This window comes from Plecotus auritus (assembly GCF_963455305.1).
Source record: "Plecotus auritus genome assembly, chromosome: 6".
In the NCBI taxonomy this organism is placed as follows: Eukaryota; Metazoa; Chordata; class Mammalia; order Chiroptera; family Vespertilionidae; genus Plecotus; species Plecotus auritus.
The window spans coordinates 130,656,119-130,670,396 of record NC_137773.1 but is presented as its reverse complement, the minus strand read 5'-3'; the positions used below and the strand labels follow the sequence as shown (position 1 = coordinate 130,670,396).

Sequence of the window (14,278 nt, the reverse complement as noted above, 5' to 3'; positions counted from 1 at the left end):
TTTCCTCTTAGGTTTTGAACTTCTGCTTAATCACTCAATTATGATGCACTTAATGGATGTTTTAGTATCACTACTTCTCAAAACATAACTTTTAGAAACTTTTTTCCTGATGTGGGACTTTGGGTAGAATATGGAAATGTTTTGATTTATCTGACCTTTCTTACAAATCTCACAGTACAGGCTTATACATGGATAAAAGAAGGCAACTGATCTAAAATGCATGTTATTTTCTATTCATTCTAACTTAGTAGGCTTAACAAATTTAAGTATTTTAAAGTAATAATACATGTGTATATAGTCTATATAATGAACTTCTGGGTTATAATTCCAGATAAGCTGTTTAACAACATTTCAGAACAATCTGAAATTTAGTTTCTAAAAAATAAATGTGCCCAGTATTTTTAAGTCAAACAAACAGGATAATTTTTGCTTAAAACACTAAGTGGCCAGGTGGCTCAGTTGGTTAGAGCATCGTCCTGCACACCAAAAGGTTGTGGGTTTGATTCCCAGACAGGGCCCATACGGGAAGCAACTGATCAATGCTTCTCTCTCATATTGATCTTTTTCTTTCTCTCTCTCCCCCTTCCTCTCTCTCTAAAAATCAATAAAAACATATCCTCAGGTGAGGATTAAAACAAACAAACAACAAAAACCCTAAACTTATAAAGTGCACCAGAGACCTATTTGTAGAGTAAGCAATATAATAAAAATAGGGAATTACAGGCTCTGACCTTAGAAAATTCATCAGGAACCAGATTCTACCATATTTATGGGAAAAGCCAGTAAGGCAACCAGGGCCCTGGACTACAAAATCAAAATAAGATGCCAAAATGAGACCAACTTAAATAAATCATTGTTAATTAATCTCTCTCTTGCATCTTCCCCTGATTGGCCCTTGGGTATTTTTCCACTGCACAAGGTCTCTGTAAAAAGAGCTGAGGGAGCACCAGGATAAATGAAATGCAGTCTTTACAAAAGGTCCCTAATATATGTCACAAATCTCACTGAATCAGCACTGTTCTCTTCAAACACAAAGAGCTACACATATAGGGCATTTTTGTATGAACATTTTTAGATATGAAAGACACCTGCCCTCAAAAAAAGAAACCTTTATAATGCAACTTTCTCACATATAGAGAAGCCCTAGTTTCCAAAAGTCTCCACTTCGAAGATTAAAAGAAGTATGACAATACTATATGGTGATGATCTAACAAAGAAAAAAGTACTTTAATAATGTTTGACATACACTGATCCTGTGTGTTAGAAAAGCTACATAAATTGTATAGTAATATTTTTTCCTAGTGGCCTAGTAAATTCAAATGGACTCTTCATGTCTACATTATATTTAAAATCATTGTAAGTAATGCTGAAGGTGGAACTGCTTAGTCAAAAAATCCCCTTTATGCACATAAAATTCATAAAAATGTAGTCCTTTTATTGAAATATGCAGTTTTCTCCAGTTTTATAATCTACTAGAGGCCCGGTGTACAAAATTCATGCACTTGGGGCAAGGGGGGTCCCTCAGCCTGGCCTGTGCCCTCTTGCAGTCCAGGAGCCCTCAGGGGATGTCTGACTGATGACTTAGGCCCGTTTCCCCCCGTCCCCCGGGGAGCGGGCCTAAGCCGTCAGTCGGACATCCTAAGCTAGGCCATGGAGGCGGGAGAGGCTCCCACCACCGCTGTTGCGCTCGTCAGCCATGAGCCCAGCTTCAGGGGGCAGCTCCTGCGTTGAGCGTCTGCCTCCTGGTGGTCAGCGCGCATCAGAGCGACTGGTCATTCTGCTGTTCGGTCAATTTGCATATTAGCCTTTTATTATATAGGACTCATGGCCCAGTGCACAAAATTTGTGCACGTGGGGGAGGGGGGCTCCCTCAGCCCAGCCTGCACCCTCTCCAATTGGGGACCCCTCAGGGGATGTCTGACTGTTGGTTTAGGCCTGATCCCACCGGCAGTTGGACATCCCTCTTGCAATCTGGGACTGCTGGCTCCTAACCACTCACCTGCCTACTTGCCTGATCGCCCCTAACTGCTCTCCCCTGCCGGCCTGATCTCACCCCCAACTGCCCTCTCTGCCTTGGCCCCCACCACCATGGCTTTGTCCAGAAGGAAGTTGGACGTCTGGAAGATGGCTGCTTGACCCGGTCTAATTAGCATATCACCCTTTTATTAGTACAGATAGATTATATAGGGTAGGATTGCTTAAATGGGGGGGGGGGGGGGGAGCCTTTTTCATCAGGAGGATATGCTCTTGACAGACATAATCCCTATATCTGGACAGATAGACAGCCATATGCACTATACTGCCAAAGCAGTCATTAAAAAATTGAACTGCTTTCTTACACCTAACATCAAACAGCTGTTGCCCTTAAAACCCCTCCTCAGCCCCTACCTTAGGTTCTGCCTTCGCAGTTCACCCAGATTAGGTTCTGATTGGTCGGTTTCTATGCCAGTGTCAAAAACTCCGCCTCCTAGGCAGCTATTGGCTCCTCACAGTTCACCCAGATTTGGCTCTGATTGGTCAGTTTCTATGCCAGTCAGCATCTCTGTGCCTACCTCCGGGCCTGATCAGAGAGGCGGGGCTGATCAGCAGCTCCTGTGGAGGCCTGGAGAGAGACAGAGGCGCAGCTGCTGGTGAAGCCCAGAGAGAAAGAGAGAGGCAATGGCTGATCAACAGCTGCCACGGGGGCTGCGGATCAGACCCTGCCTCTCTCCCCGGGCCTCTCTCAGGGCCTGATCTGCAGCCCCCTCAGCAGTCAGTGCTGGGTCACCACAGCAACCCAGCACTGACTGCAGGACTGACTTCCAGGTCGAGCCTTCGGTCGTTTTGGATGTTACAGACCCTGGGTTTTTATATATTAGGATTCTTGCCTGAGACAAACTACCTCTATTTTTAAGGGGTCAGGTCCTTTTTTCTTTTGAATATTTTAGAAACAAATTTAACTGGTAAAATACCATTAGATGTTTAAACACTGGTGTTACAGTTATTTCCTTATAGAAAACTAGAGGCTTGATGCATGAAATTCGTGCAAGAGTAGGCCTTCCTTCCCCTGGCTGCTGGCACTGGCTTCCCTCTGGCAACCGGGACCTGGGCTTCCCTCTGGCCGCTGGCAGGCACCTGGGACCTGGGCTTCCCTCGCAGCCCCGGCTTTGTCTGGAAGGTCGTCTAGAATTAGCATATTACACTTTTATTATTATAGATGAGAGCTGTACACCTCATATACAAGGAGTTGGGACTAGTCATCCTTTAGGAGTGACCTGGTAAATCATGATGAAACTATTTACTGGTTCCAATCACAGCCCTGGCATAAACAGCACTGACCTGTACCTCTCCACTTCAATAAAGATGACAGAAAACACTTATGCCTTCACTGTGGATTATTCCACATCCCTTGGGCAAATGAAAAAACCTGTCTAGGCCTTTTTACTTTTCATGTGTAAAACTGAGTCAATAATTTAGAATTATAAATTATAGGCTTATCTATATGGATTAAATTAGATCTATTCAATAAAGATTTATTAAACATCTACTATGTGTGAGACAGTGCTGAAGTTTTTGTAGTGGGTAAGATAGACAAGGTATCTGACCCCTTAGAATTTATTGTCTAGTTCCATGAAGGAGGAGGTCAGGGTGCTGTGAAAGCATATAATCATGGGTCCTTAGAGGGAAAGGGACAATGAACGAACATTTTCTTGAAGAAATGACATTGGAATGGAACACAATTTACAGGGAGAGGGAATATTCTATCATATGATGAAAAAGGTGAATTTAAAGGCCTAACAGGCAAATAGGAAAGTCAGCAGGTGAAAAGCAGCAGGAGATAGCCTGGCAAATCGCTAGGAACTCAATCATTCAGGGCCTTGAAGGCCATGTGAAGGGTATAGGTCACCCTAAAATCAATGGGAAGCCACTCATATATTCACTAATTTATTCAACAAAGTTATGGGATGTCTACTGTGGTGCCAGGCACTGTTTTAGGTGAACAAAATAGACTAAATTTCTATGCTGGTGGCAGTTACTTTCTGGTAATGGTGAGAAAAATAAATAAATAAATAAATAAATAAATAAATAAATAAATGGCATGTTAAATGGTAGTAAGAGCTATTGGAAGAAGCAGAGAATGGTAAAAACGATCAAAAGTGCGGGAAGGATCTAAAGCACAGGTCAGGGTTAAGGCCTGAAGAAGGGGAGTCTGGGAAAATGAAGCTCTAGGCAGAGAGTACAGCTTGAGCACAGGTGCTAGGGTGATAGGTACCAGGCTATGTTTGACAACAGCAAGGAGACCTGTATAGTTGCAGCAGAGTGAACAAGGGAAAGAATTACAGGAGGCAAGGTCAGGGAGTTATGAGGGCACCAATCCTGCAAGGTCCTATAGATCTTTGGTTTTTACTCTGAGAGAGAAGGGGCATTTTCAGCAGGGGAGTGCCTTACATTGACAAGTATCGCTCTAGCCACTAAATTGACAACAGAAGACAAGTCAGAAACAAGGAGGCCAATTAGAAGTCTACTGCAGTATTCCAAGCATGAGATAATGGTGGCTTGGACCAGGGTGGTAGCATTCGAGGGTGGCAAGAAGTAGCAGTCAGAGAAAGAATCTAACTTAAACACAGAACCAACAAGATCTTCCTAATGGTCTGAATGAAGAGAAAAAAGATATCAGGCTAATTTAAGACAAGTTACTAACGACTGAGATGGGTTTGTGTGCTAGAGGAGGAGAAGGAAGAGGAGGAGGAGCAAGAGGAGGAGGAGAAAGAATTTCTAGGGCAAAGCTTGTCCAGTGGAAATGTCAAGTGAGCAACTGAAAATTCCAAGATGGGAGTTTGAGAGAGAAGTATGAGCTGGAAATACAAGCTGGAATAAGATAGACATGGCATAAACAAGGGAGTAAATGTAAATAGAGGGTCCAGGCACACTGCAACATTAAGTTGGGTTAGGGAGAAGAGGAAGAACCATGAAAGGAAACTAAGAGGGAAGACCAGAGAATCAGGAAGAAAACTAGCAGTGGGCATCCTGGAAGATGAATGAAGAAAATATATCAAGGAAGAGGGTGTCAACCTGGTCAAATGCTGCTGAGATGATAAACAAAATGAGGGCTGAGAAATGGCCAATGGATTCAGGAATACAGAGATCACTAGTGACTCTGACAAGAGCACTATCAGTAGAGTGGTAAGGTCAGTGCCATTGAAAGGTTTTAAACAGAGGAATTCATAATGAGATTTATTTAAAAAAGAATATCAAAGTGGGGGCAGGGGAAGGTTTGGGGAGTACCTCATAAAGATGACTTCACCCTCCAGAGCAGCTGAAACTTGGATTAACACAGGGCTTCAGGGATGCTGGTCCCCAGACATGCCACTGGGCTCAGACACCACAGACAGAGAAAAAATGGCTTCAAAGCTGAGCCTCACACAGAAAGTTCCAGTCCCATAGGGGCATCCCATATAATAAAATCCTAATATGCAAATCAACCGAACGATGGAACGACCTGGTGGAACGACTGGTCACTATAATGCGCACTGACCACCAGTGGGCAGATGCTCAACACAGGAGCTGCCCTCAGCCCACAGGCCTCAGGCCAGCCAAGGCGGGTGCCGGGGGGGCCCCCCCAATCGCCCCACCAGTTGCCCTGCAGAGGGAGGTGACTAGAGGGAGGCGGCCAGCGGTGGTGGCAGGGGGCGGGGCTGGCGAGCCGACAGCTCCAGGTTGGCCAACACGGGTGCCAGTGGCGGAGGAGGCCCTCCCTGATTGCCCTGCTGGTTGCCCCACAAATTGGCCTGATCACCGGCCAGGCCTAAGGACCCTATCCATGCACAAATTTCATGCATCGGGCCTCTAGTCTATATAACAAGTACCAGGGTGAAGAGTAGGGTGGACTTATTTATCTGGCTAATAATTTACTCAAGTCTCCTTATCAAGGGAAGCTGGTTACATTTAGAAATTATAACCTAAATTGTTATAGTTTCTTTATGTGACAAATTTAACATACTTATTAAACACCAATTTTATACAATACATTAGATAGGGGTATAAAATAGATGATGCAAGATTCCTACACTGGAGAAGTGCACAATCTAATAATTAATATCACTTTATTTGATAAGTAAAAATAAACAAAACAAAACAAAAAAACTTTGACATATTGAGAGATACTCAAGTGTAATTCAGAAATAGTACTATTTAAAATGAAAACTTAAACATACTTAATTTCATTATTAAACTTTCTTCAGAAGCACCTAATATAGTAGGAAACACATAATGGGGTATCTAATTTCAAATCTGTATAAATAAAGTGAATGTTTACTCTTAAAACAGAAATACATAATGGTAACTGAACTAAATTTAGAAATAGTAATTGAAAGCCAATTCTCTATTCAAGGCATGCCATTTAATTTAAATTTAACCATAACAACTTCACACAGAAGGTCAGTTTATACAAGCAAAAATAAGTATAAAGCTGTTATCAAAAATTACAAATAATCTTAAAGGCATTAGTACAAAATATAAAAATAATTAATCTTACAGACTGTATAAACTGTTTCATTTGTTACAGTGTTGCACATCCTATAGAAGAGCCAGATTAATTTTTAATTACAGGGCATTGTACAAAAAAACACATTAAAAGATTCTTCCATTTCTTCCAATTAGAACTATGCTCTTTCCATTTAAAAAGCAATTATAACAAGTTAAAAATTCCTAAAAAAAATTTTTTAGATAAAAGTAGGAAAAGAAAGGGGGTAGAGGGATTAAGAAAAAACTAAAAAAGGAAAAAAAAAAGTAGGAAAGGGAACTTGTCTTTAGACACTGAACCTTTGGTAGAGGAGAAATTTTTCAGAGCCAACTGAGAAAGGTTACAAGGAGTGGTTTGATTATGTCAATAATATGATTATGTACATTGATGCTGAGGGCATCACATGGAAGTGTAGGCCAACAATAAGAAAAAAAACAACAAAAGAACACTGGATTACATTGTCATGTTTCTGCAAATCAAATGTATCTCTCTCACAAAGACAATATCCTTAAAAAAGATGGAACATGTCTCATGTAAGAATAACTTACAGTTTCAGACACATTTCCCTGGCTCATCTTAGTTTATCTCATTTATATGTATAAATTTTGTAAAAATGAAAAAAACTCTACTAAAAAAAAGGAACCGTGAGGAAATCATGATTTGTAAAATTATAGTAAATTAATAAAATTTATTTTAACAATGATTATTCCTTCTCTTCGAGGTTTATTTTAGGAAGAAACACTGGCAAACCATTTTAAAATTAATCATCTTCCATCTATAACTTCTATGGCTTGGCTTATGTCTTAGAAATCTAAAATAAGCATGTAGTAGCTTGAAATGGTAGATAAAACACAGAGTCTATGAAAATAAATGATGAATGTAAAAAATAACTGGCTACTTATATTTACTAAATTACCTAAAATCTATGGTTAAAACATAGGAGAAAATTGATGAAAATCTGATTAATCATTTTGAAAAATTCTATTTCTTAAATCACATCAGTTTACTCAAAGCCTAATTTGGTGGCAGAGCCTCAGATTTTAACCCATTTTGCCATTAACTGGGCTTCTGATCCTAAATGTAGGTGATCTCTCAGGGTTTCTTCTGCTTTAGAATGCTGACTCTTAATTTCCAAAGTAAGAAAGAATTGAAATCTACCCCTTGGGCTTTTGTTAAAGCACATGTTAATATCTATATTTATTAGATATTAATATTTTTAAAGGTATATAAGTTGATATGTCACTAAATAGTGCTATTATATTTTACATAATTGTTTTCTAACAAATTAATTTCCTATAATTTAGGAACTCCTGAGTTTATTTCAAAGCTTAGTCTTGCCAAAACCGGTTTGGCTCAGTGGATAGAGCGTCAGCCTGCGGACTGAAAGGTCCCGGGTTCGATTCCGGTCAAGGGCATGTACCTTGGTTGCGGGCACATCCCCAGTGGGAGGTGTGCAGGAGGCAGCTGATCGATGTTTCTCTCTCATCGATGTTTCTAACTCTCTATCCCTCTCCCTTCCTCTCTGTAAAATATCAATAAAATATATTTAAAAAAAAAAAAGCTTAGTGCTTATCTATAGAAGAGCTACAGTGAAGATTAAAAGAGTTAAATGTGAAATGCTTAGGAAGTCATAGGCACATAGTAAATGCTCAATGAATACCATTACTATTACAACTAATGGTTATTAAATAATTCTTTAAATCTTAAAAATACTGGTAGATTTCTAGTAAACAGTGAAGCAGAATATTAAAAAAACAACAACAAAAAACCTGGCATAAGGTTACTTTCTAAATTAAAAAAAAAAAATCCTATCACTTCATGTCAACAGATCCCAGTAAGAGTCAAACTAATGTATGTGTATGAGACTTAAAGGCATAATTTCAAGCATCAAATGTTAAGTTTCAAGATTAAAAACTTACGGATTTGCTTATTCTCCTTTGGTAACTGAATTTTGTTTGTCTGGCTGCTGCCTTCCAGGACAAACACAAAACTTTTCACTTCTTTATCAAACTCCTATAGAACAAAAATGAAAACAGTGGTAATTGAAAAGTATTTTGTTTAGCTTCTATTATAAAATTGGAGCTGAAAACTCACAGGAAACAAGTCCCACATTCAAATGACTTAAAAGTAGACTTAGGCCTTGATACTCTCACCCTAAGACTTGCTGCAAACTGGAATACAGAAGCCACACTAAGTCACTTGGCAAATTCTCTATTATATCATGAAGGCACTCTTCCTCCAAATAATAAAAAGTTCTCCAAGTTTAGGGATTCTCAAGTAACTAATTTTGAGTTTCCGGAGTTTATTTCTCTTCCTCTCCTTCAATCTGTGTGTTTCTGTCTAGCAGCACGAGCTGATATCACGTCCTGTTCCAGTATAATAAATCATCTAACCTATGTTGCATCCAGTCTGAAAGCTCCTTGCATGGCTCATACAGAATTAATCATTGCCTTTTTTTAAAAAAAACTAGTGCTCCAACTTGAAGTTCCATATCATTTACTTAAAATCAGTACAAATAATAGTGCTATAGTTAATGAAAGTTACCTAAAAAACTAAGGTTGGAGAAACAAAAAAACAAACAAACACAAAAACATGAATCAAAGTGGTCATGTAAATGGTTATATTTTTATGGACCAAATTCCCAATCTTTGAGTATAAAAGATCTTTTTCACATTAAAATATTTCACAAGTCCTCCACTCGCCCCATTTTGTATTAAAAAATGCATTGTATCTAATAGCTGCTAAGAATTAAGTAACATTTTAATAAATTTATATTATACCCATCACAATAGCATCTCCTGTGTATTTATAGGGGTTTTTTAATCTTTATTTTTTAAATAAATCTTTATGTTGGAAGTATTACATATGTTCCCCCTTTGCCCCCCATTGACCCCTTCTAGCCCACCCCAGCCCCCCACCCCAGGCCTTCACCACCCTATTGTCTGTGTCCATAGGTTATATAAATACTAGTATGCATACAAGTTCTTTATTTAATCTCTTCCCACCCACCCACCTTCACCTTCCCTCTGAGATTCATCAGTCTGTTCCATGCTTCTATGTCTCTGGATCTATTTTGTTCATTAGTTTATTTTGTTCATTAGATTCCACATATGAATGAGATCATGTGATACTTGTCTTTCTCCTGTGTATTTGAAATGAATTTACATACATCTAGTGTATTATTTATTCCACAAGTTGAACATATACGTAAAACCTTTCACCAGTTCACCAAAATCTTCAACGTGGTCCATAAGTCCTTGCGTAGTCTGATCTCTGCCCAGTTTTTCCAACCCCATCTCCTACCTTGCACTCTCTCCTGTCTGTATCCTAGCCCTAGTAGCCTTCTTGCAGTTTCCTAAAAATCTAAGCTCTCTTCTGACACAGGACTTTGTGCATGCTTTTCCCTTTGCCTGAAATACTCTGCTTTCTACCAGTCCCACCCAGTGCCTAGTTAGCTCTTAGAGATCAAATGTCATTTCCTTGGGGAGGCTTTCTTAATTTCCCTGCTATATACCCTCACAGCATCATTTATCTCTCATTCATAGTAAGAGCTGTATAATTGTAAGCAAGTTGCTTACCCTCTCCATGCCTCAGTCTATAAAAGGGGCATAAATGTAACTATCTCACAAGGCTAGTGTACAGATTACATATGTAATATACTTGATGCTATGTTTGGTGAACAGTAAGCACTCAATTAATAGTAGTTTTAAAAAGTTACCCATAGAACTGAGTCCTTAGAAAGGCATTTTTCTCTCCAGTATACAGGAGAGAAGAGAAAAAGAAGATAGGGATGGATATAGGTTTTTACATCTAGTGGCAGCAAGCTGAGGTAGTTTCTACCTGATGGCATTGGTTTTTCCAGTGAAATGGGGTGTGGTTTGGTGAGTGAGGGAGGAGGACCTAACTCTGGGTGTGGACTGGGGATGGGGTTAGGGAGTTGGTGGTTGGGAACCTGAAGAAAACTGAGAAAATTATTTTAAAGACTAAGAGAACTTTCTCGGATATTCAGGATAAATTTATAGCATCATCAATCTAAGAGGCTGTAGATATTTTCTCCAAAGGTACCGAGAAGCCGGATGTAGACAGATAACTGGGAATTCAGAAAGGGTCAGCGTTTGCTAGGCAGGCATGATGAAAGGACAAGAAGCAAGGGTATTCAAGGTCTTGACCAGGCTGTGACTGAAATCATGGACTATGGATTCTGGGCTAGAGAGAAAAGGAAGGGAAGACAGAGAAAATATAGAAATAAAACTAAACACTGGGGAAAGCAGAATGTCCGAAAAGTCTCAATTAGGTTGAAGAACAAATATAGTGGGAATAACTGGGCAAGCAGCCTTAAGAACTGAAATTGGGGCCAGAAGGCAGGTCCTGACATCCCACTTAGTAAATTTCAGAGTCCCTGCAGTTTATGGTGATGAGGTACAGGGCATGGCAGAGGGCATGCACACCAAAGTAGAGTGGGATAGATAATTAGAAATGAAGAATTCAAGAAAATGAGGCCCTTGCCAGGAAGCTCAGTTGGCTAGTATGTCATCCCCATACACCAAGGTTACAGGTTTGATCCCCAGTCAGAACACATACAAGAATCAATCAATTGAATGCATAAATAAGTGGATCAACAAACTGATGTTTCTTTCTCTCTCTCTCTAAAAAGCAATTAATAAGTAAAAAATTAAAATTAAAAGAAACTGAGAAGCTAAGGGTTTAGAGAGATTTTCCTCACAGATACTGAAGTCACTTAAAATGGCAGGACTTGATGTTCAGAGAAGGGCTGTGAGCTGCATGCCTAAATCTTAAACAAGTGAGGAGTGCTGTCTGGAAGGACTACAGCCCACAATGTCGTGAAAAGATTTTGGAGTGAATGAACAGGAAAAACAGTTCTAAAATCTGATTTGGCCCTTTTTGTTATAAACAGTCACTCTCAATTTCTTTCCAAGTTTTAGGTGGCTCTAATTTCTCACACTTACTTTCCAAATCACAGATGGACTTCCAAGGATCTTCCACTTTGCTCCAGGATTTTTTCCCTGAGCACTAAAGATTTCAACAAATGCACCTCCCTAGAAAACAAAAATGAAGTATTTACATTAAAGTGAAAGACAATGCTAAAAAAGATACTACCCATCACACAGCCTACAACCACTGTTCAGGCTTCTGTCAGATAAGTAGATCTGGGAGAAAATATGATCCTACTCTATACCTAGCTTGTATCTAGCAACAGCAGTTCTGATTTGAGTCACCTCTGAACAATAGAAATTTTAAGAAAATTTTTAAAGCAGGATAAACATTAAATGAATTGTGCCATACAACCTTATGATATCTTAGTGTAAGGTTCACTTATTTGACATGTATAGATCATGCTTACAAAACATGCTATTCAACCCAGACTAGTAAATTCTGATAATTATCTTTTTAGTCATACTGGCCTGAGCTCCAATATCAGCTTTGCCATTTATTAACTACCTGACCTTGGAGTTACTTAACTTCTTGATTCTTCACCTGTAAAATGGATTGTTGGATTACACAGGATAGTAAATATAAACCATCAAGCACAATACCTTGCACATAGCAAGCTCAATAGTGGCAGCAATAACTGTTCAAAAAAGGGCATGTTAATAACTTAGTCTGGTCGATAAAAAAGTTTGGGAGGGGGTGAGGAAAAGAATGATTCTTATTTTGAGCATTCCTGTAACTCTTTTCATACAGGGTGGGCAAAAGTAGGTTTATAGTTGTTCATATGGAAAATAATACAAAATTAATATTAATACAAAAATAAATGATTTTGCATACTCACAACTATAAATCTACTTTTGCCCTACCCTGTATATTTAATACAAATTAATTTAGAGATTTATAAAATCTGTACAAGCCCCCGGTCAGGAGCTCAGTTGGTTAGAGTGTTGTCCAGATATGCCAAGATTGTGGGTTTGATTCTTTGTCAGGGCACATATAAGAATCAACCAATGAATGCATGAATGGGTTGAGCAACAAGTCAATGTTTCACTCTCTCACTCTCTCCCCTTCTCTCTATAAAAAAAAAAATCAACAAATAAAATTTTTTTTTCTTAATCTGTGCAAGGAAAATAGAGAACCTTATCTGTAGTTATGCTGTGTTCCCTACAGTACACCTGAGAACATGGAAGGACATGCTCATGTAAAAACACCACACACATTACTGAATTTCCAGGTCCTTTAATTATGAAGGAGAGGAATTAAACAAGATAATTATCTCTGAAGAAGAGTTTATTACAAGAAATTGAGAATCTGAAATAAAGACTAAATATAGTTTTCTTTTATGGACTCTATGAATAATAAACAGCATATGCACAAATCTAATTTTTGTAAAGAATTTCCAACTTTTAATTTTTCTCAATACTATATTTTTGTTTTTAAATTTTAACACATAATCACTTAAGACATTTAATTTCTTCTTCCTTAGGAATTTTATGTGCAAACTGTGTGTGGATACAATTACTATAGCTTCTGGAGACAGGTCATATTTCACCATGAATTTTAAATGAGGCAGCTTTTACTTATTTATTTTAAGAAAAATCTTTATACCTTGGTGAGATAGAAAAAACTGCCACTCCCCGTTTCTTTTTCTCCTGTTTTCCAAGTTTCCCACAGGAGTATGCTTTTTTAAAAAAACAATATATTTATCCTATATTAAGTGAAACTCTAAAGTCGTTCTAATAATTGGAATAGAAGAAAACTGCAAAATACTCTCGCGGCACTCATAAGAAGCAGGTGGTGTTTGCTGAAAAGATAGAAGCAACAAAGAGTTGGAGGACTGTTCTGGCACAGGGACCACATAGTAGGACTAGAATGGAAAACATTGGAAATAGAGAGTGCAACCTCTGGTAGAGGTCGGGAGGGGAGGGCTGGAGACTAGGGAGAAGGAAAAGCAGGGAGGGAGATGCCAGTGAAGTGAGGAAAGCAGGTCAGGTATTGATATACTCGAGGATCCTCAAGGTGACTGAGAAAGACCAAAACCTGTTATCTTTGGACCACTTGCATCAGCATGAACTGTGTGTATGCATGTGTGTGTGTGTGTGTGTGTGTGTGTGTGTGTGTCAGGAACCCTGCAGTGCTTACAAGTACTCCCTAAGTGATCCTTCTATATCCCAGTGTTTAAGAGAAACTGAACCCGTTTTGGAGAGAATAGCCTATGGCCAAAGCTTATTTTCTTAGGCACATTCATTCATTCACTCTCTTCTAAATAGCTCGTTACACAGTGTGCATCAGTAGTGAGTGCCCAAGGCGCATTTATGGGCCCAGATTCAGGAGTCTGGCTGGGGTTTAAGATCTGTATTTTAATTAGAATCTTTGGGGTTCCATACACCTTGAGAAGCACTGCGCTGGAGACTTGAACAAAGTCAGATCCTGCGTCCAGACTTTAGTTGCTTTCTTTTTGCATCAAGACCACTCATCCATTAATTTCTTCTTACCCCGAAAAAAGACAGTATAATGGGAGGCTGGGGGAAGCTTTGCCCTCATCCCAACCGGCGCTACCTCACCCCAGAGGAGAAAGCTGTATTGACAGGTTGGAGACAGTTTGGGGTTACCTGATACTCATTTTTGAACATTCCCGCAGGGGGGCCAGGGCTTGGGGGACACGGAGTTCAGGGTTTCCGGCGAGCAGCGCAACCCAGACGGCTGAAAGTCGGCAGCAGGGAAGGGCTTCGTGGTTGGCCCCTGATTCGGCCAGGGTCTTCCTGGCCTCAGGTCAGTTCCACCTCGGGCCCCTGACCCGCACCATCGCGGTCCCGCCTCCGGGGA

At 39.5% G+C, this 14,278-nt stretch overlaps 1 protein-coding gene across 2 annotated transcripts in view; it reads right to left on the bottom strand.

Moving 5' to 3' along the window:
• CFAP20DC (CFAP20 domain containing) overlaps positions 1-14,278 on the bottom strand; it is a 247,873-nt gene extending 233,595 nt beyond the window's left edge. For both annotated transcript variants that reach the window (XM_080673477.1, XM_080673476.1), the window contains exons 1-3: positions 14,065-14,278; positions 11,470-11,559; positions 8,422-8,515 (exon numbers count right to left, since the gene is read on the bottom strand). In XM_080673477.1, the coding sequence (XP_080529603.1) occupies positions 8,422-8,515; positions 11,470-11,559; positions 14,065-14,085 (205 nt within the window). In that variant the 5' untranslated portion in view covers positions 14,086-14,278. The remainder of the gene's footprint in view (positions 1-8,421; positions 8,516-11,469; positions 11,560-14,064) is intronic.